Source organism: Mycteria americana, chromosome 2 (assembly GCF_035582795.1).
Source record: "Mycteria americana isolate JAX WOST 10 ecotype Jacksonville Zoo and Gardens chromosome 2, USCA_MyAme_1.0, whole genome shotgun sequence".
Classification (NCBI taxonomy): Eukaryota; Metazoa; Chordata; class Aves; order Ciconiiformes; family Ciconiidae; genus Mycteria; species Mycteria americana.
Genome location: NC_134366.1, coordinates 115,390,927 through 115,416,988, shown reverse-complemented (window position 1 = coordinate 115,416,988; position 26,062 = coordinate 115,390,927). Strand labels below are relative to the sequence as shown.

Genomic DNA, 26,062 nt, shown 5'->3' with positions numbered 1-26,062 from the left:
CAGTTTTTATATGGTAAGCCAGATAGCAAATCCACTAGCCTATGGCTTGGTTTGTCAGTGATGCAGTTTTGTTACTGAAATACTCAGAATGAGTACTCCAAGGAATAAATACTGATGGACTGAGAGTGGTTTGGGAAAAAACACAACAAAACAAAGCTGGATATTGAACAGGTCTGTAAGGATTCCAATGTGCCTATTGTTTACAAACACTGTGGTCTGTTTCCCCATTCTAAATTCTAGCAAGATAATTTCTGAAAAGCTTGAAGTGTGTGTATGAGGGGAAAGCAGGTCTCTTTTTTCCATTCCTATTCTGAACGTGTTATGTTGCCTGCAGGCTCTTGGTGGTGCTACAATACAGTATTGCTGTCCCCCCACCCCCAATAAATATTATGCAATTAGTACATGATGATGCACAGTATACAGATGGCTTTTACCTCCCAAAGCTGCCAAACTGTCTTTTTAAGAGTGTGAATGACAAATAGTCATTTTGGAGAGTGACATGTCATGATGATGGCCCATTAAAACTCCTCAAGAATACTCAGCTGGCTACATATGCCCACTCAGCTCCATCTACAGCAGCAGCTGCTTCTGAGTTCCTCCTGTAGCTGCGCTAATCTTAATGGGCTGGCTGCACAATTCCCTGTTCCCACAGGGCATTTCGTGTTCTTATTAAAACTGGGGGGGAGAAGGCACAGATTTGTGAGTACAGCATCTGCGGAGATCGGAAAAGAGGAGGACAGAATAAGGAAATGTACGTGTGTGTCTGTGTGTGTGCGCGCGTGTGCGCATGTATACATACATACACTTAGATGTACGCATACATTGTATACATATATGCAATCACTATATCACTGTCTATATAAAGAGCTAAATTATATAAGTATACAGAGAGAGAGAGAGAGAGAGAACACTATAGACACAATTGAGTGTTATTAAGAGAAAAAATGTCATAAAAATGTGACATGGTTGCTCTTATCACATCCAGTTTTCAGTATTTCCTATTAATTATTCAACTCACTAGCCTTTAGATGACAGTATATCTTATTCCTAGAGGAACCTTTCATCTGAACTTTGTCTTCCACTTCGAAGCCTTGAGGGCTTACTTAGATACTAACTGAAATGTTGTAAGTATAAGTTTTAGAATTTTGGTACTTCTGTTTGGAATTTTGTTTGAACAATAACCATCAAGGAACTAAAAAAGTTTCACTGTTCTTTTTCCCATTTCACCCCCCTTTTTCAAAAGGTGGGCAAAATTAAATATTCACTTCACTTCATGTGGCTGAGGTGATAAGGTTATTATCCTCCTGGAGCACTGATCAGTCCCTTAAGAGTACAAAGGCTATATATTTTTCACTAAACTCTTCCACTAACATTTCTGAATGTTTTACTGGGGGAACAACACAGGGGAAGGAGGGGATAGTAAAGCCTAACTGCTTATTCCAAGTTTGATCATGGGAGAGAATAAGTCTGAGTAAATTAATAAAAATTCTTCCTATTTTAATTTCTTAGGCACAGAAACATACATTCTGTAGCAGCAAAAAAGTTCAGAAACTACATTAATAGGGGAAATAAAGATTTTTTTTTTTTTTAAAGAATGATGCCTAGTTCATTCAGAACAAGCTGACACTTATCCTACTCTCCCTGCCCGTCAATCATGTTTCTTATGTTTGCTCCTCTGGTTCCTGAACTTTAAAATCAATGACAATTTAAATTGCACCCTCTTTTTTTTTTCCTCCCCCTTCAGAGTAGGCTTTTTTTTTTGTGAACTTGGAGTAGTAGTAATACACACCCTCAGTAAAATGACACCTGACCAGATTCAGGTTATCAGCCTTTTAAATTCCTGTTGCATTAAACAGAGCATGAGAAGAAGATGCTGGTAAAGTTACACAGCTTTACTCTCAAATACTATTCTTGCCTAACACTGATCAATCACCTAAGATCAGCTCCACTTACTACTTCAGCATTTTCTTTCATTTGTACTTTTTATTTTTCCTTGCTGTTTCCTCCTATTTCAACTTGTCATTCTTCCTTTTGCCTGTCTCCTTTTGTCTTCCTCTTGCCCTGTCTCCTCTGTCTCATCGCATTCATTTGAGGTCTTTCATCAGTCTTTTTCCCATTCCAGTTCTCTCCTGGTCCTTCAGACCTGTCCATGTTCTGATCCACTTTGTTTTTTTGGTTTGTGGAATTTTTTTACCTTGTTTTTTTTTAAACTTAGTTTCCTCTCTTCCCTCTTTATCCTTATTTATTTTCTCTCTTATCCTATGCTTTCTTAATCATGCACCTGCATGAATACCTTGATTGTAGATGAACCTTTGTTCTTACTGGCTTTATATACACTGTTGAGTATGAAGATCTCGGAGGTCAAAATACACCAAATGACATACGATTTGGCTGCAGGGGGGATATTAAGGACAAGCTGTGGGATGACACAGCTAGTACTCCCAAAGGGATGTGCCCTGGTTTTACCTTAAATGTGAAATGCACTCATGTGACATGATGATTCAGAGACAGTCTGAGTTCAGGCAGCCTATAAGGACAGTGCTGGATGTGAAGAGATCTCTGTTGTCTCAACAGCGCTTAGGTCTTTGGTCAGCTCTGAGCACTCTAGACACAATTTTGGGGGTTTTAGATCAACAAAGAACATAAGTCTTGTCTAGGCTGACTGGGTTTTGAGCAAGCCTGTCACCAGCTGCTTGTGTTAGATAAATATAATGTGGTTATACTGTGGTCTACAGCATGGGACCTTGTTGTATTCCCACATGACTGTCTCTGCACTTGCCTGACAAGGAGAAAGTCTGGAGGCAACAAAACAGTGCATGAAATTGCTAGTATGTCAAAGTGGCAAATTGTGCCACTGTGGCACAGTTGTCTATGCTGGTTCCCTACTATACTGACAACATTGCTGAGACAAGGTCATTGCCAACAAGTCTGGCAGCATTACAAGTGTATTCCTTCTTTTCAAACTCTAATTAAAAATGTTAGGGTTTTGGGTATAGCCATTTATATTGACTTGATCTCTTGTCCTCAGTATTAACTGTTATGCTGAAAGCACATAGACCAGCATCTCTTCTTCTGAGCCCAGGCTTGTAGTATAGTTTTACATAAATTAATAAAACCAAAAGCAAACAAAAGCTCTCCAGGAGCTCCTTTATCACTTTCTCAACGTTTCTTGGAAAAAAGACTTTTATACGAAAATCATTACCTGCTGAATAATACTTTCACTAGTGCCTTGGTGTGAAGTCAATTATATGAATCACAAGCCTTTGCTGACATCAATAAAATGTTGAGGAATCTGTTTCTGTCCCACGTGACTTCTGTAATGAGGCTGAAAAGGAAATTAAAAAAGATGTCTTAAGCTATTGATATTGAAATATGGTTACCTTATGGTTACAAGAGTAAGAGTTTCATAGCTTCCTCTGAAAACAACAATTGTATTCGTAACTAATGTGTTTGTGAGGCCCTTAAACATTGAAGAAATGTGGTATGTGTGCACACTGGATTTTACTTAAATGTTAACTCCATTGTCTATGCTGAATTTTAGATATTAGTTATTATTTGCATTGAAATTGTTCCAAATTAGCAACATTGAACCCTTAGTTATGCTGATAGTTAAAAAATATAGTGTTATATTTTAAAAAGAAGAAAAAAACCACAAATATCTAGTACTTAATGAGTTATCACAATTCAAAACACTTATTAGCAGTGATAACCTGAGGGGAAAAGGGATTTCAAAACCTTCTAGGTGCAACCACAGTAAATACTGAATCCAAGAACAGAGGTTTTAAGGACCTGGCTGTTGTGATGAGCAAGATTTAATAGAAATAGTCAAATTAAGTCTTTGTTTCAAATCACCTGCTTTCTTTCATCTTCTGGCAATTACATGTTTAATCTGTATACACCTGACAAGTTCCCTTTTTAAGTCTTCCCAGAAAGCAGGGGCGGGGCACGTTGTATATGAAGACAAGTGTCTTCCTCCCACAATCAATTCTCAGTTGTTTTGTGATAAGTAGGTTGTGGTTATAAAATGGGCAAGAATATTGGTCCTGGCTTGGCGTTCTTTGTTCCTTTTGTCCTTTTTTGCTTCCTAGTCCCTCCTTGCTTCTAGTGAGAAGGCAGGAATAAAGCTGCAGTTGCATCAGTTCCATATCACCAAGAACTATGGATGCCTGCACAGTCATGAGGACGCATTTTCATTCCTCTCCTCCCTTTCTAGTTACTTTTACAGCGAGAAAGGAAAGGGTGCAGGCAAGGTAACTCCTCCTTGAGAAAACTTTTCAGTTGTTCTGCAAACAAGTGCACAATTCCTATGGTCTCAGTGAGCTATGGAGCTAGGTTGTATTGAAACATCTCATGTTTGCTCTGTCTGTCTCTTTCTCACCATTACCTCTGTGATCCTGATGGTGCTGAAAACCTGGCAGCTCCCCATGTTCTCCCTGTGCTTTTCTTCTCACCCAGAATCTGCAAACTCTGCAATGAAACATCAGCCATGCTGCCACAGGGAGGAATAACTGCAAAGATAGATCTCTGAGGGAGAAAAAACAGAGAAGAGAGGCATATGAACATTGTACCTGCTTTAAGGGAGCCTGAACTGAAAATCAGAGAAAGAGCAAACCTCTCATTCAGACCTCAAACAGATCGGTGGTGGCCAGATAAATTGCTTTTAAAGCAGTGCAGTATCTCTGCTTACTGATAAAAATAAATGTCCTTCTTTGTTGGAAATACTTTATTAGCATACTTTAATGGCAAGTAATGCAAAATTACATCATCTTTGGTTGTACAGATCTGTACCTACAAATAGACAAAATCCAGAAACTATTGAGTATTAGAAACCTTGAAGGAAATGTATTATTTAAGTTTCCCTAGAATAATCATCATCCTAAGGGTCCATGTAAACATAAAGGAATTAGGCAAGACCTTATACTAAGCTATATTGCTACAGGACCAAAAAATGTAAGTGAGGACAAAATTGTATTCATTAAAGGAGTTAGGGTAATAGTGCCTTTGCTACTGACTGAAGCTGACTGCTTCCTTCTTTCACACATATCCAAACAAACATTTTCTAAAACAGAGCAATTTTAGGAGTTGGACCTAAGAAGATGAGTGACCTCTTTTTAGGTTGAGTTCAGAGACAGTAGAGGAGACTCAGTAAACTATCTTCTAAAAAAAAATAATTTACACTTCTTATATACACTGGCCCTCTCTGCCTCCACAAGGCTTGTGTGGCTTTTCTTATTAGATTTATTCACTCTCTGCTAACTTTCCTAGAACATAAAAAGTTATCCTCCTGTTAAAAATGCATCATCTCTCTGCAGGAGTTTGCTGCTTCCCTTTTCTGTTCTCATGTACTCTCTTGTACATGGTGTAATGCAGGGAACACCCAACACCAAAACTCTTAAAATCTTCAGGTTAAAAGTATGTGGAATATAACAAAGAAGCAATAGGATCAGCATATAATAATTTGATAATGAATCTTATACTGGAAATAAGGTTACTTGAAAGCCAAGGCAAACTGGAGAGTGACCATCATGGATATTGCATGGAGGTGGAAATGGATGAAATTAATTGGAAGTATACAACCATCTTTACCTATGGCATTCCTTTTTCAGGAAACAGAGGAAGGAATTTTATTTACAATATTTTTTGCAAACTAATTCTGAAAGAAAATTTGTCTGGAATATTCCAGAATGGAATCAGATGAGATTTACCAAGTGAGTCATTGAATCCTCCATGTCTCTTAAAACAAGAATTTGAAACTGCCTTTGTCTTGATCCTCTCTACTTCTGAAGTCATAGTCCCCATGTGCAGCTACAGACTGAGCTGCAGTTCTGTCTCCTACACGAATGTCTCTGTAGAAAGTGGGAGGAGTGATAGACAAGCTAGTAGATGACACCACCATAGATGCTTTCTGGAGCCTTCCTGTAAAGTACAACTGTCCTGAGAACTAATATCATTCTATATAATTGTTGGCAAATTAATCACAAGAGCAAATAAAAGTCCCAGGTCTCATTCTTAAATGTACTTCTTAAAAAAAAGGGGGAAAAAACAAAACAACAAAATCAAAACAACAACAACAAAAAAGAATGTGCAAAGTGTTTTCTAAAGCCAACATCATAAGGAAAATATTCTCACTTCCTAGGATTTTAAACTAAATAGCTGGAAGTACAGGTAGTTTGAAGTCACATTTGGTGGTAGCAGAGGTGTAAATAAGGCACAGGACTGCTGCATTCAAAAATTTTGTTCTTAGTTGCAAATCACTGATGCCTCTACATTAATGACTTTGAAGATCACTGTTTGGAAGGATTATATTGGGTGGAACTTGAATAAAAGTGATCTGTAAAACTGCGCCAAACATACATCTGGATTCTGTCAGCCTAGTTTATTTTTGCATTGTTCTTCTGTATTGTACATTTAAGTTATCTCAGATAGACACTAAAATACACATTAAAATGTTGAAAAAAATTCTTTAGAGTGCTTTACACAGAATTAATTTTACTATAGTGCCAAAGATTAACTAAATCTTGAGCTATATCACCTTCCTGGGGTTAAGTAGATAAAGAATGGTACTTTACTAACTTGAGCATGGGCCAGCATTATTTTTTAAAGGCTTAGTAGAACAAAGTTTTAATAAAAGATACAAAGAAGTTTACTCTCCCAGACCCTCAACTGTGGAGTAACAAAGGTCATTGCTAATCACTTTACTTATCTGTGCAGTAGCAGTTTTCTACTAAGGCATCGTTCCAAAAAGTGGCTTCTGTTCAGCATTTCACTCCAGGGCACCAGCCACTCTAGTGTAATCCATGAGGAGATTTATGGACCTCAGAGTGGGACTCCTTAAAAAACAATGCGTTAATCAGTGAGCCACTGAGTGAGCAAATGGGAAATGCTGAAGCTACAGAATTTCTTCTTTCTCTGGGACGTGAAAGACTTCCTCAGTGCATCCTTGAGGATTTACACTTCTGGCCTCTCCCTGAAGGTCTCTTTTATTTCAAAACATTGCTAGAAAATTATTCTGGATAGGGCTGGATCTAAATACAAGGTGAAAGGGAGGATGTGAGCCCTGTAGCATGAAACCCAGGTGTGAGTGCTACACTCTGGTATATTGATGGACTCGGCTTCACCCCCATGAAAGAGCACTATGCTGCTCTCAGCAAGTTGAGATATGGAATCCCTTCCCTTCTCTGCATGAAGAGATCTACTTGCACATTTCTAACTTTCAGAAAACTGCTCTGCCTGATAAACTCCTGGATATGCCTGTGTCACCTGCTTTTCTCTCATCCAGGACATCCTTAAGTATGCCACAAAAGGTGGAATAACTTTTCCAGGGAGAATGGGAGAGTCTCAGCCACCACAGAAAGACCAATGCTCTGCTAAAATATGGGATATGGAGAAAACTGAATCACTTCAAGAAGACAAAGGCATTGAATCTTTGTATCCCATAACTTCAGTTCTTGGGTAATGTGATGCTCAGCCTTTCAGTCTAGGCTGTAGGATTCTGGCTATGTAGGAGAACCCACACAATGCCTCTGTAGCACACAGGAGACTTAAGCACCCTGAAGTAGGTCTTAGAAAAAGAAAAGAGGAAAAAAAATTAAAACAAAATCAAACACAAGCCAGACAGATTCTTACTTGCATAGGCTACTGCTCCTTTGTAGGGAAGATGGGTACTTCTTCCAGTCAAGTTTGAAAAAGCAGCAAGAGCCCCAACTGCCAGATTTGTGAGATGAACAGAGTTATGGTTTATTGAACAAACCCCCAGCCATTAGGGCTGAGGAATATGCAGTGCTGTGGATCTTGAAAGAGCCTGGATGTGAGATACATTTTACCTTGATCTGCTTACAGTGTCAGCATTGACTATTCCTGAGTGTGCTGAGAAGTTGGACTTTAAATGTTTGGGGAACTCTCAGAAACACCAAAGAAATCTCAGGCTTGTTTAGGTATCTCAGGAGTTAGGTAGCAGCAGAATGAGGATATGCCATATTTTTAAATAATGTAGCTAATCTGATTTAGACACCCTAGTTCTGTTTTTTGATCCAGTCCAAAGCTCAGACTCCATTTCTGTCTTAAAAGAGAGAGGGAGTGCACTGTAATTGCATAAGTATGAGATATCCAGACAGTGTAAGTGAAATAATGTGTAAGAAATAGGCAGCATTTTATCCAGCTGAAAAATTCAAAACTCATCACGAATACTTCCCTGCTGAAATAGGAAAAGGTTTTGCAGCTGTGCTAAGTTATGCCTGAGATAGCAATTTTCTGCATGTATTCTGGAAGTGATTACTATCTCAGTGATACTCCCAGCTGAGAGAAAAAAAATATTAGTGGAGGAAATTATGATCATGAAGACAGTAGAGTTACCTCCAAACTCAACATGACGTGGAGTTAGGGCAGGTACAAAGTAGATAAGACACATAAAGAATCTGAACATCTTTAGTATTGTCCTCAGCTATTTACAAGTAATAATCCACTTTTTAACAAGCGAGCAAATACTTCAAATTTTACTGATTTTTTTTCACTCGTACTGTGTTAAATATATCATGTGTGTGTGTCTTTAGCGTGATATCCAGATCAATTACAATGCTGATACAAGTTTGAAAAGTATGTGACAATTGTTTGAGTCTGTGTTCTGTAACAGGAAGATGAGACTCAGTGGACATAAAAGAGCTACAAAACCTGTGGAATCTTGCTCTGTAACTTAAAATAGCTTGCGTGATGAGGAAGACATTTTCTTTCTGTAAATCCGTCTTGCAATTCTAATGGAAGATACATTTTGACCTACTGAGGTACATTTGTTCAGTGCCTGCTACAAGTAGTCCCAGGGAAACTACACCTGACTTCTGATGCTGTGTAGTTCAGGTGGTGCCAGGAGACTTCTTGGTCTTTCTCAGACTCTGCGTTTTTCTGAAATTAGATAATGGAAAACAAGATATGGAAGTGAAGTTACCGGCTCATCAGATAGTAGTGAGCAATCTGTCAACCAATCCATTTTAATTCATTAGATGTTTTACTGATCTACACAGTAAACACTGAGGAAATCAGTATGTCGTTTCCCATACATGCACAGGAGCAAACACACTCTGACATTAAGTTTATAGTGACATTTATTTGAAGCCTCACCCTTCAGTAGGATAATAAGCTGAAACCAACAATGTAGTTAAATTCAGGTAGGAATAAAGTCATGGTTATAATCATATGTGTGCGTGTGTGTATGTGTGTGGCTGTGTAAAACTATGGTATGAGAAGACTGTAAGACGATATCAAATGCATTTGAAAATGAGACTGTTTGCAGGAAAGAATGAAATTGTCTTGCTCAAAAGAGCAAGCTGACATATTCTAATGGTCCCTCACATGCTGTGCACAATAAACATTCAGCTTATCTTTCCAAGAACAATAAAATTTCATGTACTACTGCTCGACATAAGAATTATTTTTACATATCTCCATGCCACTGACTCTCTTGTAAGTTAATCTCATCTCTCATCAATTTTTCACCAGCTTCACTCTGATGTTGATAAAGGAGATGGTTCCATCAAATACATCTTGTCAGGCGAAGGGGCAAGTTCCATTTTCATTATTGATGAGAACACGGGGGATATTCATGCTACAAAGAGGCTGGATCGAGAAGAGCAGGCCTACTACACGCTCCGAGCCCAAGCACTAGATAGGCTGACTAATAAACCCGTGGAACCAGAATCTGAGTTCGTCATTAAGATTCAGGACATCAATGACAATGAACCCAAATTTCTGGATGGTCCTTACACTGCTGGAGTTCCCGAGATGTCTCCTGTGGGTAAGTGTGAAATACACTGTTGGTGTTGTGGGAAATGTGTTCCTATTGCCTTTTTAAAAATTTCATTATTTTTTACTGTATCGCACTAAGCTACTTAATTATCTATGAGGCACCTGCAACAGTTAGATATTTCAAGACCTAACTGGAAATAACATGCTAGATTAAGTATTTAGCCTTTCAAAAATGTTGTGAAACTCAAATAGCTATGTAGGGATTCAGATAAGCATTTTATGGTGCATTTCTCATTCCACTGCCCAGGGGCTTTGTTTTATAATTCTCATTAACAATAATAAGTTTCACACCTATGCTATGGTACTCAGAGGTGATAATATATCATCTTGTTCAGATAAAGTCCGTTCCTAACAAACTCTTCAAATTCCTGCTAGTGTATAGCATAGGTTTTTTTGGTAAGTAAGTGTTGCCTGTATCAGTAACAGTTTACTATGTATCTTTTCTAATACTGAAATCCAGCGCCCTGAGAAACATATGCAAGCAGCAGGGACTGGGGTGCAACTTGAGATAGTTTCAAAATTCCAGTGGAATAGAGAAGAAAGGCTTTTAGAAGCTTCAGACCCTCTATTAGGAAAAAAAAATGCTAATTTTTCCTGAGTTTGAATTAGGGAAGAATTTCAACATCAAATCCACTATCTCTTCATTTTAAAGAGACTAAATGCTCATCTGTTGTCAGGTGTCACTGTTCCTTTGAAAGCTGACTGATTCAGAACAGATAGGAGTTTGGCCTGGAGGCATTTTGGTAAATTTTACTTTAACCTGAAATTGTAAATGTAAGCATGAAGCTAAAAAACAGCAGAAGAACTTAATCTACTTCAGTGGAAATACATGTATGGGCAGTCTCACTTCAGGTTAAGAGAGTTATATGGTGACTGAAATTTGGATTTTCTTTGCTTGACTGATTTTAAACCATATCAGAATTTGATACTCTTACAGGAAGACTGCCCATACAGCATTTGCTATAGTTTACTTAATACCATCTCCTGCGTCTTTGGGCGTTAAACAATGCCTCTAAATTAGAGCCAGAGAAAAAGAATCTTCCCTGCCTAAGAGCCCTGCAGCAATCAGTCAACATTGCTTTTATATTTGAAACTCATCTTAAAGAGCCAATAGGAGATAAGTAAAACATTGCTAATGAGTTTTCTATTTATTTATTTTACTAAGCAGTGAGCATAGGGACTATTTCTCATTTGATACTTGGCACTTGTTCATTGTCACTGGAACACTATATGGATGGCTGAAGAGGCAATAGTAGCCTTGAAAAGAAAGATGGACACCACAGCTTTTGAGGAGTATCAGGGAGGAGATGAAGTTGTGATACATTGCTGAGAACTTTTTACTGCTGCACTTTGGAAAAACAGAGATAATCAGACAATCTAGGACTGTAAAACCTAAATATTCAGCACTTCAAAAATATGTTCTGTAAAAAATATATCTTTTTTTTTTAATTGCTGTTTTATTTTAGAATTAGATTATTTAAGTGAGCTGTAGCATGCAGCAATGATTAGATTTTTGCACCTTTGTCTTCTGTCCTGAAGAGCAATATCTCCACATTACCCTTTTGCATGAGTTACCTCTATCTTGTCCTGTACTGGTATATTGACATATGGACAACTACTACAGATATATGAGGTTTACCTACACACACAAATCCATGCCTCTACCCCTCACCCATGCTCCATTTGTTCCCAAAATATGTTGGGAATCAAACTGTGGGGAGTGCACAGTGTCCAGTGGAGAACATAAAGACTATTTTTCAAAATGAGCTGCTTTTGAATATTTTGTTGAATCTTTACCACATAAGTGACTGACAGAAATTCTCTCCCATACGGACTGCAGCACCAAATATATATTCAACTTAGGTGGAATATTGTACAAAATTTTTAACTGAGAATTGTGCACTCTCTGGGATTTGTGTTGACTAAGGGTGGTTTCACCTTCATGAGCTTCCTGAAACTGTACATTTAAAACGTCTTCATGGTTTGTATCATACAACTACCCAATACCGCATTGTTACTGAATTCAGGATTACTATGAAATGCCTGTGTAGCACTTGTCTTACATAGTTACATCGATTCATAGTTTATTCAAATAACACAATTTTTAATTAATCACCTAGAGCATTCATGAAATATTATGGAGAAACAAAGTATCTCTCTCTTATTTTGTTTCAAATTATATCTATGACAAGGATTTTTAATTGGATATTAAACAAAATGAAAAAGATCATAGGATTATAAACCCAAATTAACTATAAAGCTAAAACTATAACCTTTAACCTAGAGGGTGGTTATGAAAGTGTAATGATTCGGTATTTTATTTGACAAATATTTTAGGACATTATCTAAGGCTAATTGAAGTCAATCGTTTGTATTATTTGAAATGACTTTGGGTCAGGTTCAACTTATATTTGGTTCAGGCCCAATTATATTGATTGTCCTGGACAGGGTAAATATCTTGATGGCTTGTAAAGCTATTCATAGCAAAACCCTCAAAGATATGGCTTATCTGAAAATGATAGGGCTTTTTTCTTTTTTTTTTAAAGTATGTCTCTTACTTAAAAAAACTAGCAGTGTGATATCTCAAACAAAAAGATTGCAAATTACAGTTAAAAGTATTAAGAGTCTTCCTGTGATATTGACCAAAAAAATAGCTGACGTGAGATATTGATCTGTTTGGCTTATAGCCAAGGGAACTGGGGATAAAAATTCCAAAACCCAACATAGTTTTGGTTTTGTTTAATCTTCTCTACTCTCCAGATGTATCAACAGCTTTGCTTGTTACCCAGCACAATAAATATCTTTCTTGCCACGTTTATTATTTCTAATTGAGATGGATAGAAACATTTGATTTTTATACCAAAGAAAAAAAGAAGAAAAAAAAAAGCTTTATACCATGCTTCAATCTTTGGTACAGGTGGTTAGTGGGTTTTGAGAGCCTGAATGAAGGGAGAGTGTCTCTGTCCAGTCACAAACCCCCTCTGCTTCACTTTACCTGACCTTGCTGCTGGGCTGGGACCAGTTTTGGGCTTTGTGCCCCAGTGAAAGCAACGTAACAAGGCTGTGGGAGGAGAGAGAAGACGCGAAGAGGGTAGAACCTGCCTCCAGGTGCTGTCTCTCCCCCTTCACACTCCTGGAGGGAAAAGGCTGTGGAGGCATTGCTGCATCAGCTCTGGGTGAGCGCTAGTGGCAGAAGCACAGAAATACCAGATAGTACGGAGCAGAACCAGGACGGGCTGTTGCATGTAAGGATTAAGCAGATATTGTGGATACCTTGATAGTAAAGGTGTTTAATATTTCTAGTAGCAGCTGATATCACATAGAAATGTGATGCTATCATGGAATTGTTTTGTCTATTACACATATTATACATCATTAATTGATATCAGTCAATGCCTTTAATAACTGACTGCCTTTAAAGGTCTATTTTTAATTTGTTAAAGTGGTTACAATTCAACTGATAAGGGTTTGGGCAGTTTCAAAAATAAGTGTTTGTTAAGTTCATCTAGTTTTAGAAACCAGTTTTACCTTATAAGATTTCACCAATGTTAAAAACAGAAATCACACAATCCTTTCTCATACAAACTCATTTAAAAACTTTGGCAAAATACCACACAAGTTACTAGCAAGCTTTTTAAAATGCTCTGTGCAGAGGTTTCTAAAACAACAAACTCAGAGATTTAAAAAGGATCCCTTTGAAAGATCTTCAACTCAAAATAAACTTCAGCAAGCAGTTTACCTTTATCTGACCCTATCACAGGAAAGGTTGATCTCTGCAACATGTCGGAAACATTGCTGAATCCTGACTCGGGTAAATTAAAGTACAAATAACATTCTAAGTTCAAGGTCCTCTCTGCAAAAAATCCTCCCTTCTTTTTGTTCTAATATCAGAACTTAAATAGGTCAAGTTCTCAGATTACTGCAATTCTGTAATAGCTACCAATATTTATTAAAGGTTAGGTTAAAAATGACAGCTTAAATATTCTGGAAAAAAACAGAAATCTGTGCCAGCCACACATAATTCAGTGTGTTATTAGCTAGTATCAGTAAATAAATATGTGGAACACCCTTTGATTAGCAGCATGAATTTTCCCTCAGTATTTCCTGCAATTGGTGAAAAAGTTTATGAAGTTGCTATGTGTAGAATTCTTTTTAATGAACTGATATTGAAGATTTGTTACAAAGACATAATTGTAGAGAAAAATAATTGTAAAGGAATCCATATCTGAGAGGGAAAGACACTTTTTCAGTAAATAGCCCCTATTTATTTTTTCAACCCATGTCAGATACACAAACTGTAAGAAATATTTCAAGTTTTAGTTGTGAAGCTACAGGTTATAACAAGTTACTAATGAAAGACTGGGGTAAGGTTAGTGTCCTGTTTAAAACTGCAGTCTAAGGCTCTGAACAATGCTGCCATAAACAACATTTACTGGGACACTCATTTCATTGGATGGAGTGAAGGTGTGGTGCCATTTGTTGACTGTCCCATGTTACCTGTAAATCCTAATCTTGGATGCGTGTATGACAGCTGACCGCCTGTGTTATGAGGTAGGGCAAAGTGTTCAGGAATAAAAGAAAGACTTAATTTCAGTGCAGGAACACAAACTCTCCTTTTGTAAGATGATTTAGTTGGAACTATGATGCAGCCACCCATTTTTCCTCAACCTGTAATTTATTGACTATCCATGAGTATCCATAGAGCTTTACAGGTTACTTTTTTTTTTTTTAAGGAAAATAGGCATATGAATTTGACATAAATCCATTGCAAGAAAAATTAGGACAGCTCTGTGTTGCAATGATCATCCTCTGAAGGAATTCCTGTTCTTCAAGAGAAATCTGTTTCCTCTGGGAAAATCTCTGGAAATCTTCACATACTGATCTTTCCGTGCATGATGTTTCCTTGGAACTGATTTCCTACACGTAGGACTTTTCACATAGTTAGCATACCTTATGTTAGCTTGCATATTCTTTTTAAAAAATATATTGTGCAGAAATCTCCCTCTCAGCATGGGACTTCTGGAAACTCAAAGTTTTTGTGTGCAACTGGTAAAGAAATAATTACAATAGCAGTTGTTTTAAAAGATCTTTCCCCCATGAGGTTTGAGAGAAGTTGATTAGCACAAAGGGACTAGAAAAGTATCACTGTTTTTTAGTTGCTGATTACTCTTAAGTGGGATGAGTGCAGAAAGATTTGGTGTTAGAATTTCTACCAAAAAAAACCCCTTTTCTAAAGGATCTAAGTGTTTTAGGAAAGAGCCAACTAGATTCCGATACTGACTTTACTCATCTCATGCAATGTAGAGGGTTTGTTTGCTACATCAATAGATTTTTACAGCAAACAAGCACTTCTAAGCTTGCAGGATTTCCAAAATGTCTGTGTTTAGGTTGCAGAGTCTGTAATTTCTTTGATCTTGTATTGGTCTAGAGTCCTTGAAAGCAGCAAGTGCAAGGAGCAAAGACATAAGTGTGTGTGAGGTTTATAAGCACTTTTGCCAATATTTGCAGACATTGTTAGCTTCATTGGCAGGGCTTAGGGACTTTGTAAATGTGGTAAGCCTGGCTTTCACAAAGAACACAGGATGTCAAATAGTCATTATGATACCCTTGTACTCCAAAGCTGGAGAGACTCTGGCAAGTTTAAAATAGGTGTCTGTATGAAATTACTTTATAGAGTAATCTGTAAAATCAGTTTGACATACTGAATCAAAGCTCTTAGTTACTGGTGAACAGAAAATTGATGTATTTTAAGTCCCATAACTGATAAATGACTTGATGGATTAACTACCAATTTTCTTTTTAAACTTTCCATCTACTTAATAGTCGCATGTGAAATTTCAGGTTGAGGATAACCTTTTCCCTGTCCAAAAAAATTAGACAGTCCACAAGAGAGAAAAATTGTATTTAAAATAGAATTGCAATCATAATACTTTGTCATGGATACTTCAGGAAGAGAGATCAGGAATGTGGGTTAGCTAGGCCATAACTTAAGTGAATAAAGTTATCTTATGAATGATAATTTCTGGTCAGAATTCATTCAAGTAGGTCCCGTCCTTTGTAATCTGTACCATTTTATGGAGGGCTGCACTTAATCCTTTCTGTCTCCAAACCTTCAGCCTGGTCCCAGGACCCATTTATATCATAAATACTTAACTGAGAGTTGAAAAGCTGAGGAAAATGGATGGGGGACGTACTATATAAGACATGAAGAATTTCAGAACTTTCTCCCACCCATTTCCTGAAAAAATCCATATAAAACTGACCAGAATACAACTTATGTTCAGTTCATCCTGGACACTTGCTATTGCAGTTTGCTCTTAAAGAGTGATTTCTAGATTTGCTGCTCTCATTTTCACTTGTCAAAAATGCATTCATTTGGAAAATGAACACTCTCTTTAACAAATGCTTTTCTCTAATCTTGTGTCTACATCCAGTTTATGAAGGAATCTGATCCTCTGTTCAAGACCTTTACTGGGCATTTGCCAAATCACTACAATATTAATTTGCAACCTAACCTCCAAATGTGTCCCTGGGCTGTTGAATGGAAGGTCTCAATGTTCCAGACAATCTGTTAGTGAGAAAAAAAAAATCCTTTCTGGCTATCAAAAGGTGGTGACCATGGCCAAGGCCCTGGCTCCCAAGTGTTGTTTTATTCTGCTCTCAGCATACATCATGGAAGCTGTTGTATAGAACAAAACAAATGGGAACTGACGTGGAAAACATAACAAATAGGAGCTGGATGCAGAATGAGATCCTCACAGAATATACCCTTCTTGCTAGCCACTTAGACATTTTGCTTTCTTACTGCTGTCAACGTAGAGACATTTCTTGCTCAAGAAATGTTTATGCAGCAGATTATTATAACTGTTACTAAAGTATTGCAGATTATTGAAGGAAATGGGTACTTTCAAAAGGAAATTAGAGACAGCTCTTACCAGTTTTTCTCTGAGCTGAAACAGAAACTCTTCAGCCATGTCTTTATAAAAGGGTAAATAATTTTATAGGCTAAAATTATTTTTATATATATACATGTACAATTATCAAATATATAATACTTATATATGTGTGTATATTTGAATCTCTAACTACTCATTACAATTTTAGCATGCAGACTTCTCTTTCAAGGGAAACTGTTACTATATTTCATACTTAAGCATACTTCAGGCATCACCATCATTTAAGAAATATTGTTCACTTAGCCTCCACCAACCAAAGGCAGAGATAGAGAGGGGGAGCTACTGAATGAGGTGGGTTTTATTGCTGTGAGTCAAAGGCTGAGACTATTTGTGAAGATGGAACACTGTAATGGCCGATACTACTGGTTTACAAAGAGAACCTTATACTCACAGCTGAATTAGCATGGAAATGATGAACAGTTGTGAAAAAGCCACCTCACGCTGTTCCAGATATATATTGGCACAGCATGTTGAATAAGTGTAGTTCAGATTTTTGGATCTTTTAAATACAATAGTCCTTTAAACATTTTACAGGTACCTCTGTGGTTCAAGTAACAGCCACTGATGCAGATGATCCTACTTACGGCAACAGTGCTCGAGTGGTTTACAGCATATTGCAAGGACAACCTTACTTTTCTGTGGAGCCAAAAACAGGTAACTTTCCATAAGCTCTCAGCAGTAATGCTGAGAAAAAAGAAAATGTGCATTAAACCTTGCTAGGAACTTATTAATGTGGTCTCTTGGTTAATCGAATACATTTGGATTTTGTTGATCTTTTAATCTCTTATTCTTCAGAATAGATTATGAAAGCCACGCATCTGAACTGTGTGATAAGCAGACATTGCTGGAATGGGAATTTTTATCTTCTTGTCAATCTACCAGCTCCCTGGTCTGCTGCCTGTTGCTGTCTTTCTGATCAATGAAAATTTCAAGATGCTGTGAACAAGTTTTTTTGCAGATGTTTGTTTTATAAATATCTAAATGTCATATAGCCAGATTTCCTTAAGTATAGATTTACGGCATGATCACTTCTCCGTTCTACTTTTTAAACTGAAGTTTTTGTTGTGGGAAATGTGTGTTTCTTTATTAGTTTGAAGAAGAAAGCACTGTGCTTCCTATCCTTATCCGATATAACATTTTGCTGCCACTTTCAAAACAAATTACTGGTGGAACTTTTTTTTATTATTTTAATGAAGTTTTGTGAATATTTTGAGCCACAACAAGATGAAACCTTTAATCCTCTGTTGGTTTAATAAAAATTACCATTCTACAGTATAATTTCATAGAACAGGAAAATAAGTTCTCGCTCTGCTCAGTTCAGTTTGGTGCCTGAGCCTTCTCTTACACATGGAGAAGAATTATAATCTTCATTTCAGAGATGGACAAGTTGAGACATAAGAGAAACAAACTATTTACCTTCTTTATCATAAGCAATCTGTGACGTGAATCAGACCTGAATCCCAGTGCTATGACCAAAAGGTCACACTCTATTTAACAACTTCTAAATTTGCAGAAATAAGTACTATAATTATCTTTATATTGCAACAGGTCCATCCTCAGCAGGGATATATAGAACTTTCTTTTTCCCTCTAATGAGTATGATTTATAGTGTTTCTCTCTCTCTCTCTCTCTCTCCATGTATATGTATGTACAATGTATATTGTCATAATGACTGTGGACAGTCCTTGAATAATAATATGGTAGTTTCTGCTAAATCAAAATTTGTAAGGATTCAGACTGAAATATTTGCATACGTTTTCACTTTGATGTGATACTCAAATTTCCTATGTGCATGATAATTAGCTTCCAAATGATTGGTTAATGTTGCCTGGCAATTTAGCTATGGTAGAAAAACAAGCAAGCCAGAAAAAGCAATGCAAAAACAATAACATTACGAAATTGTATATTAACTGTATTTTAACATGTCTTGTAAAACAGGTGAAATAGTGCCAGTCTGTTTGTGAAATAAATGTTCCAAGCCAGAGATGATTAATGGCAAGTCCTGCATTTGTAAGGGAAAAAAGAAATAAAACTCTAACTAAACCTTCAACAAATATCAGATTAAGAGATATGTGTCCCAATGTGCCTCTCCTTTATTTAGTTTGTTTATGTTTCCTTTGCTGCTGACACTAAGTGCTGGTGGAGTAAACGGCTGCCTCTCTGGAAATCAGAGTTAGCGGCTGTACTGTGTACTGAACATGAAATATTCATAAAGTCATCACATTTTGAGAAGGCATATTTATTTTCTGATCTATATCAACAGAACTGAAAGGATGAAACATCAAGCTTTCTTCTGGTTTTCATTTCAAATCAATTAATTACAAATAATATGCAGATCATCAAATGGATATAACAAAAACTACTTCAGATATTACAGTATTTCCATTAATAAATAAAAAATATCTTAATTACACTAATGCTTTAGAAGTGGGTATTGTTAAAGCAAATATATGGTAAAATAAGATAATTTCATATATATGCGGAGTGTAGCATGATATCAATATTAGTAAGAGCTAATGTGGTGAATGATTATTCAAGACATTGTGAAATGAATCTTGACCTTGGAATCTTAAAAATGAATGCAGAATATTCTGTTCTTCCTAGCTCTAAAAGAGTGGGAAATCAAACACAGAAGATGATATCTTCCAGGGAAGGGAAAGTTACCCAAGACATTATGAAGTTTATTGTTCAGGGAGAAGATATTCAGATAAAAGAGTCATGGATGGCATTACCCAAAGAATCTAGTACTAAATAAAAATCAGTGGGTTTTGGTCACTACCTAAAATAAGCTTGTAGTATGTCAATTCAGCTGCTAGTCAAAACCCGTGATATTAGTGTTGAAATTAATTCTTTCCTCTCTTATTGCAATCATTGATCCACCGTTACCTTCTAAAGGCAAACTCAGCTTTCACAGTAATGTATTTGCTTGTGCAACTGTTGACATATCTTGTCTTACTGCAGGTGTTATCAAGACTGCCCTTCCAAATATGGATAGAGAAGCCAAGGACCAATACCTACTAGTTATTCAAGCAAAGGACATGGTTGGGCAGAATGGTGGATTATCAGGGACTACATCTGTAACTGTCACCCTGACTGATGTTAATGACAATCCACCCCGCTTTCCACGACGTAAGTTACTTTGTAAAAATATGACTTGTAATATTATTTCTAAATATTGCTATTTTCTTTACACGTCATATTATTTCTAAACAAAGGATAAAAGTGCTCAGCTTCCATATTAAGTACTTTGAGAATCACTGACAGCAAGGTATATTTTATTATTTATTATTATTATTATTATTATTATTATTACTATTACTATTACTACTACTACTACTATTACTACTACTACTACTACATTGGAAGAATCTTTTTCCTTTACCTAATATATCAGTTTCAGATCAGTTGCAATTAAGTGATGTACAGCAGGTACATTTATTAATATATTTTACTTCCTCTGTATGAATAAAAAGACAAAAACATACAACTTAATAGATATTTAGCTCTTGCCAGCTGGACTTCAGGATGCATAGTTCTTTAACTTGCCTCTTAATCCTTCATATTCCTTTGGCATTTTAGCAGGATTTCTGTAGTGCATACAGTGCTTTCTAAGGAGTTAATCACAGAAGAGCTGGAAAGTCATTTGCCCTCCATTTACTTTCTTTAACCAAGGTGGCTCTCATCCTAACCAAAGAAAGGAGTACACAGTTGTACGCTCAAACCTGAAGAGCTCAGTTTATTAATAGCATTCTGTCTGGGGTGTTTTTTTTCTTAAAAACAAAAACGTCCTTGCAAAGTAGAATTAAAATAATGTGAAGAATATATTCATGTCCACTCCAGCCTCACCTCCAATGATATAAAAAATAGATCTGTACATAATAGATTTCCTGTTATTTCAAGCCACTAACTGCTTGAAATAATAATAGAATAACTGAAGTTATTTTTGAAGGTGAGGGTGTTATTGGCGACAGACTGCACTCAGGTGCCCTTTTGACAGCATATGTATCATTTTCTACTTAAATGAAAAAGCTGCAATTTTCAAGAATGCAGATGGTGCACTTACTGTTAAAGAAATGAGCATATACCGGTTTCTAGTCATATTCAGGTTGTAAGCTGCCTAATCAAGATACACAGCTATAAAAGAATAAGAGTTTATAGTGATATTATTTGATTTGCCTTTTTTTTCCTCTTTTGTGGAAAACAAAGTAAAATATTTTTTGCATTGGAACTCTGTAGCAGGCATTCACCTCATGATTTGCACTTAAGTTCTGAATTATGTTTTTGCATCTTTGCCTTGTACTTCTCTCGTCATAAGAAGAAATTATGCCCATAGTACTTAAGGTAGAGTCCATCACGAGGAAAACAGCAAAAAAAGGCAATTCTATTTTAAACTGAATATACTCTAGTAGCCTGAGTAAATATTCAAGTGCATGATTTAAAGGAAGGTAGATTTTAAGAAGGTTAGATTTTTTTTTAGCCTACAGTCCCAGAAGATTCTGAATTCATTAAATTTTTAAATTTCACAGGATCATATCAGTATAATGTCCCAGAGTCTTTGCCAGTGGCTTCTGTGGTGGCCAGAATAAAAGCTGCAGATGCAGATGTGGGACCTAATGCTGAAATGGAGTATAAGATTGTAGATGGTGATGGTTTGGGAGTATTCAAAATTTCTGTCGACAAAGACACCCAGGAGGGAATCATAACAATTCAGAAGGTAAGTCTGATTTTTCTTACTGATTCTGTTTGGGTCTATGCAAGATGAGGGCAGGTAATGAGAGTATGAGATTTTGTTTCTTAAGAGCCTTATCTGCTGTAAATGTTTCCATAGGCATATTTCAGCTTGACTTCAGTGTGTGCATGTGTGTGTGATTTTGAGCTTTTTAATGACTTACACTGAAAATTCTTGTGGGTTTTTTTGGCAATAGCTGTATTGTTTTGATGAGTTTTTTTTTAAAGCTTCTGCATGTACAAGTTTGGATCAGAATCTCAGCTGTAGTCTCATTTGTCCTTGTATTAAAGAGAAAATGTGAAAATATATCTTACAGTTAAAATGTAAACTCAAAATACAAAATGGATCCCAAATGTAATTAAAAAAAAAAAATCTAATTGTCTTTGGCTGATGTTGTTCTATTCAGGAGGCACACATTACTAACGTTAAAATTATGTATCAGTAAGAATAGTTGCTTTGCAAGATAATACATTATAAAAAATATTATTTTTAAAAATGGAAATATTTAAAGATTTCTTTTCTTAGCTTTCTGTATGTACAGTTAGAAAACTAACATTTTAAAACTGAAAAATCATGTTTATATAAAAATATTAAAACTCAGCACTCTTACCTTGCTCTAACACATTTTAAAGATTATCCTTTTACAAAAGAAAAGTGTGCTGAAATATTTTACAAGAAAATTTAGATTTTGAGAACAGGAAAAAAAACCCCAACACCTTAGACAGAATAATCTCCTTTCATATAATTTCATACTCTTAATGTGTGAATGCTTGGCAATGACAATAATGAATCTATGGCCTTAACGCTGCTAAGCATTTTAATGTGGGACCCCCTAAAATGTGGGACTGACTTGGTATTTTAGAATATGTGTAAGCATGTTCCTGAACAAAGACCTATGTTTGTAGTAATATGATTCCATAACAGATTTTTCTTCCCTATATACTCTTTAATCTCTGTAAATTTCACCTACCAGTTGTGGGGTTTTTTCTTTGTTTGTTTGGGGTTTTTTCCCTCCTCTGGTGCATCAATTCCTTTCTAAAGCAATATAAAACTTCAGTAACATTACTCCTTCAAAAGAAATTAATACTGCATGAAGTTGCAAAGCAATGGGCTAATTCTCTGATGCCCTGAACACCTGCTGAGAGCTGGTAAGCATCCATAGATGTCACAGCAAATGTTCAGCACCCTTGAAAGATCAGGCTCTAATGTGTGTAATGTGAATCATCTCTTTTCAAGGCAAAAGCATCCATCTTAGGCTTCTTGCAAACTGTGCTAATTTCTGCTTAACATATTTGAAATACAAGTGATGAAAAGTTAGTTGTCTCTTCGTTCAACAGCCAAATTCAATGTCTCTCCTTCAGTTTGCTTGTTTAAGGCTTTTGAGCAAAGATCTGGAAGAAATATGCCTATCTAGAGGGAGAGCATTTGTCAGTGCCACAGTGAGCAACACTGAATCAGTCGGGGGCTTCAGTGATCTAATTTGAGAACTGATGAGTTCATCTGAATTTTTAGTATGCTCTTGTAGTCATGGTGTTTGTTCCTGGAATCTCCTGATTCCAGTGTTGTACAGTGGGCTAAAGAATCGCCATTTATTATTTCTATAATCACTTCAGCCAGGGAGCTGAACTGGACTTTTCAGTACTGAACATTTATCCTGAGAAGTGCTCTGTGAAACGGCTATTAGACTACATTAAAGAGGTTACAAAATTTTGAGCTAATGAAATGCTCCAATTTGCTAATAATTTTTAAACCTAGATGCTGCTGTATTTTGACACAAGAATTCAGACTTTTTTCTCTGCAGCATTAGAACATTTCTCTCATTTACATACTATTATTGGCTTTCCCCTGCCATACCCAAAGGGGAGTCCCCACGCTGAGGAGCACCTCCCAAACCTCTGGATGCCCTTAGCTCTTCATTTGGACTCCAGGGAACTTGGTGCCTTGCTCCAGGCTGAAAAATCCTCCCTGCCAACCCTGCAGATAAAATGGCAGAGAACATTGGCTAGGAGGGAAGAAAGAAAGTGAAGAGCTCAAGCACAGTGGCTAACAAGCAACTGTGCCTTGCTCTTCTCTGGAGGACATGTATATAGAAGACCATTAATGACAGTGTATGCAGGTTAAATGGGCTTCAGCCACCGAGCCTAACCTGCCAGACCACCATGGAGTCAGGCAGAAGTTATCCCTGCATGATAATGTGTGCTTGTTAGTATCAGGGAAGAAATTAAGTCTGTAGCCTGGAATCTGCCTAAACATTTTACTGTCTGACACGTGACATTCTGTACACCTCTGAGTGCAATTAGCTCTCTCCTTTTCATGTCCCTGAAATCAGCTGGGGCATTGAGAAACAGCTCAGCTTCCAAATGCATGCCCATCGTTTTAAACTCATGTGTATGTATACGCTCAGATGACATGTCTGTGTACACATCAAGCAGTAAAATGCCAAGGCAAAGACTTCTGAAAAGGCATGCTTTGGTTCTAAATGCAAATGCATGCCTTAGCTTTGCATACTTTTGCTGCAATCATACATACAAATCAGCACACCAGGCATGAAAATCAATGCTAGTATCTCTGAGCAGCTGAAGGCACTATTCCATTCATTTTTGTGCTGGGTGTTGTGGAGAAGGTTTGGCACCTGGTTATCAGAGTTCCATACACAAACTGAGGGGTTTACATTCTGTTTTTAGAAGGATAGCCGTTTTGAGACAATTTGAAAAGATCTCTTTCTCACTAAAAGCTAAGACTTTTTTTAACACATAAGGAGCATCAAGAAAAAAAAGTTTTCATAAAAAAAATTGAGAGAAGTGAGATTTAAGAATTCATTGAGCAAAGCAGGATTTTTGTATGCTCCAACTGGATGGTATGTGAAAGAAACTGCCAAGGATCAGCAAAAATTGCAAATAAATTTTTTATATATATAAATGCAGGAAAACTAATGTTTTTCAAAAAGACAGATACCAAGAATTGTGATATTAGAAAGAGAAAAAAGTTACATGGCTAAGTATTTCCAAAATTACTTGTATGTAATGGACTTGACTAATACATATATTGAGTTGAAAGGTGGCAAAATTGGTGAATGAGATTTGGGTGTGTTTAATTTTTGGTTTGGTTTATTTTTTTTCCATGCATATTTGAACACAATTATTCTCTGCACTCCGTGACACAGAGACTTCAAAACATCAAAAGTCAGCAGAAAAAGAAAATTGTGGTTTTACTCTAACAGTGATATTCATCGAAATAGCGAGTATATTCTTCTCTCATTTATATCTCTTCTGCATTGCTAAATCCAGATATCTCTTTGGCTTGCAAGATTTATTCAGGATGGATTTTTCTCTAAACAGTTTGAGAACAGTGCTATTTTTCAAACAGTAGTAGTTCTGCTCACAGTTTTTATAGCCATGGCAAGACTGGGGATTACATGTTACTGAAGATGCTTAGTACTGTTGCTGCCTAGTGCCTAATGTCAGTATATACCAGCTACTAGACTAAACGCCAGTTCAAGGTAACATTTTGACAGTAGGCTGATGCTCTTATAATAACTCCCTTGACCATACAGAATCAGACAAGGAAGGAATACTTTCTCTGTGTTTTTATCCACTTGGTCTTTATCTCTCCAAAGAGTAAAGAATAGGATTGTACTACCTTATGCAGCAGAACTAAGGAGCATGCATGCTGTACCACTGTACAATATTTGCTGCTATATGGCTTTTCACATACTTGTGACCCCTTATTTTCTTTCATCCTGGTTAGGATGTTTGAATCAGGATTAAATGTATGAGATATGAAGTTCATGTATTCCAGCAAGTTGCTTAAGTTCATTCCAGAAAAAAAAACTAAACAACTTTTTCAAAATATTCTTTGGGACAAAGACTAACTTTTGTTTATTAATATATGGCTTAAATAATAACAAGAGGTTAAGTCTGTGTAGAATTGATTTTTTGTGAGATCAGTGAAGCTAGAATTTCATTTTATGACAGGAGCTAGTAAAAACAGTATTGAACCATTTACTTGGTTATTGGCATTTAAAAGTAAAGTCTACCTTCTTCTGCAATATATTAACTGAATTTATTGACTGAATTAATATACAAAAAATTTATCCAGCATGTATAGAGGATGGTAGATAAAAATGTGTAAGTTGTTTTTAGGATGCCTTGCCCTGTTTCCAACCTGCAAGAGGATATGAAAAATGCTAGAAGACAAACTTTATATTCCAGAAGTTGGTATATACAACAAGTGAATGGGACCCATAAGCACAGTTCAGAGCTGTATTCTCAGCTTACAGGAAGGGTGGGAAAGTGGTAGGAAAACTAGTGGGGATCTTTTCCTGTAACCTGCTATGTTCATACAATTTGTTGCCTAGTAGTTTCAAGTCACTGTGGAAACCTTCCCATTTTTTTTTCTTTTCCCACTTTCTCTTTTATTTAATAATAATAATAAATAAATGAAAAGTTCTCACTTGTCAAATGAAACAGAAGAAAGTTCTTCCTTTATTTTTATCCTGCACAGAGCAGTCTAAAGATACCACCTACTCAAACCTTGTGCTAGAGTTCTGATGTTGCAAATAATGGGAGAGTTTGGCTATTCT

The 26,062-nt window shown here is 36.5% G+C and overlaps 1 protein-coding gene across 1 annotated transcript in view; it reads left to right on the top strand.

Annotated features, from left to right (window-relative positions):
* CDH7 (cadherin 7) overlaps positions 1–26,062 on the top strand; it is a 72,294-nt gene that overhangs the window by 20,461 nt on the left and 25,771 nt on the right. The window contains exons 2-5 of the mRNA XM_075495679.1: positions 9,490–9,784; positions 17,286–17,405; positions 19,713–19,880; positions 21,278–21,465. Of these exons, the coding sequence (XP_075351794.1) occupies positions 9,490–9,784; positions 17,286–17,405; positions 19,713–19,880; positions 21,278–21,465 (771 nt within the window). The remainder of the gene's footprint in view (positions 1–9,489; positions 9,785–17,285; positions 17,406–19,712; positions 19,881–21,277; positions 21,466–26,062) is intronic.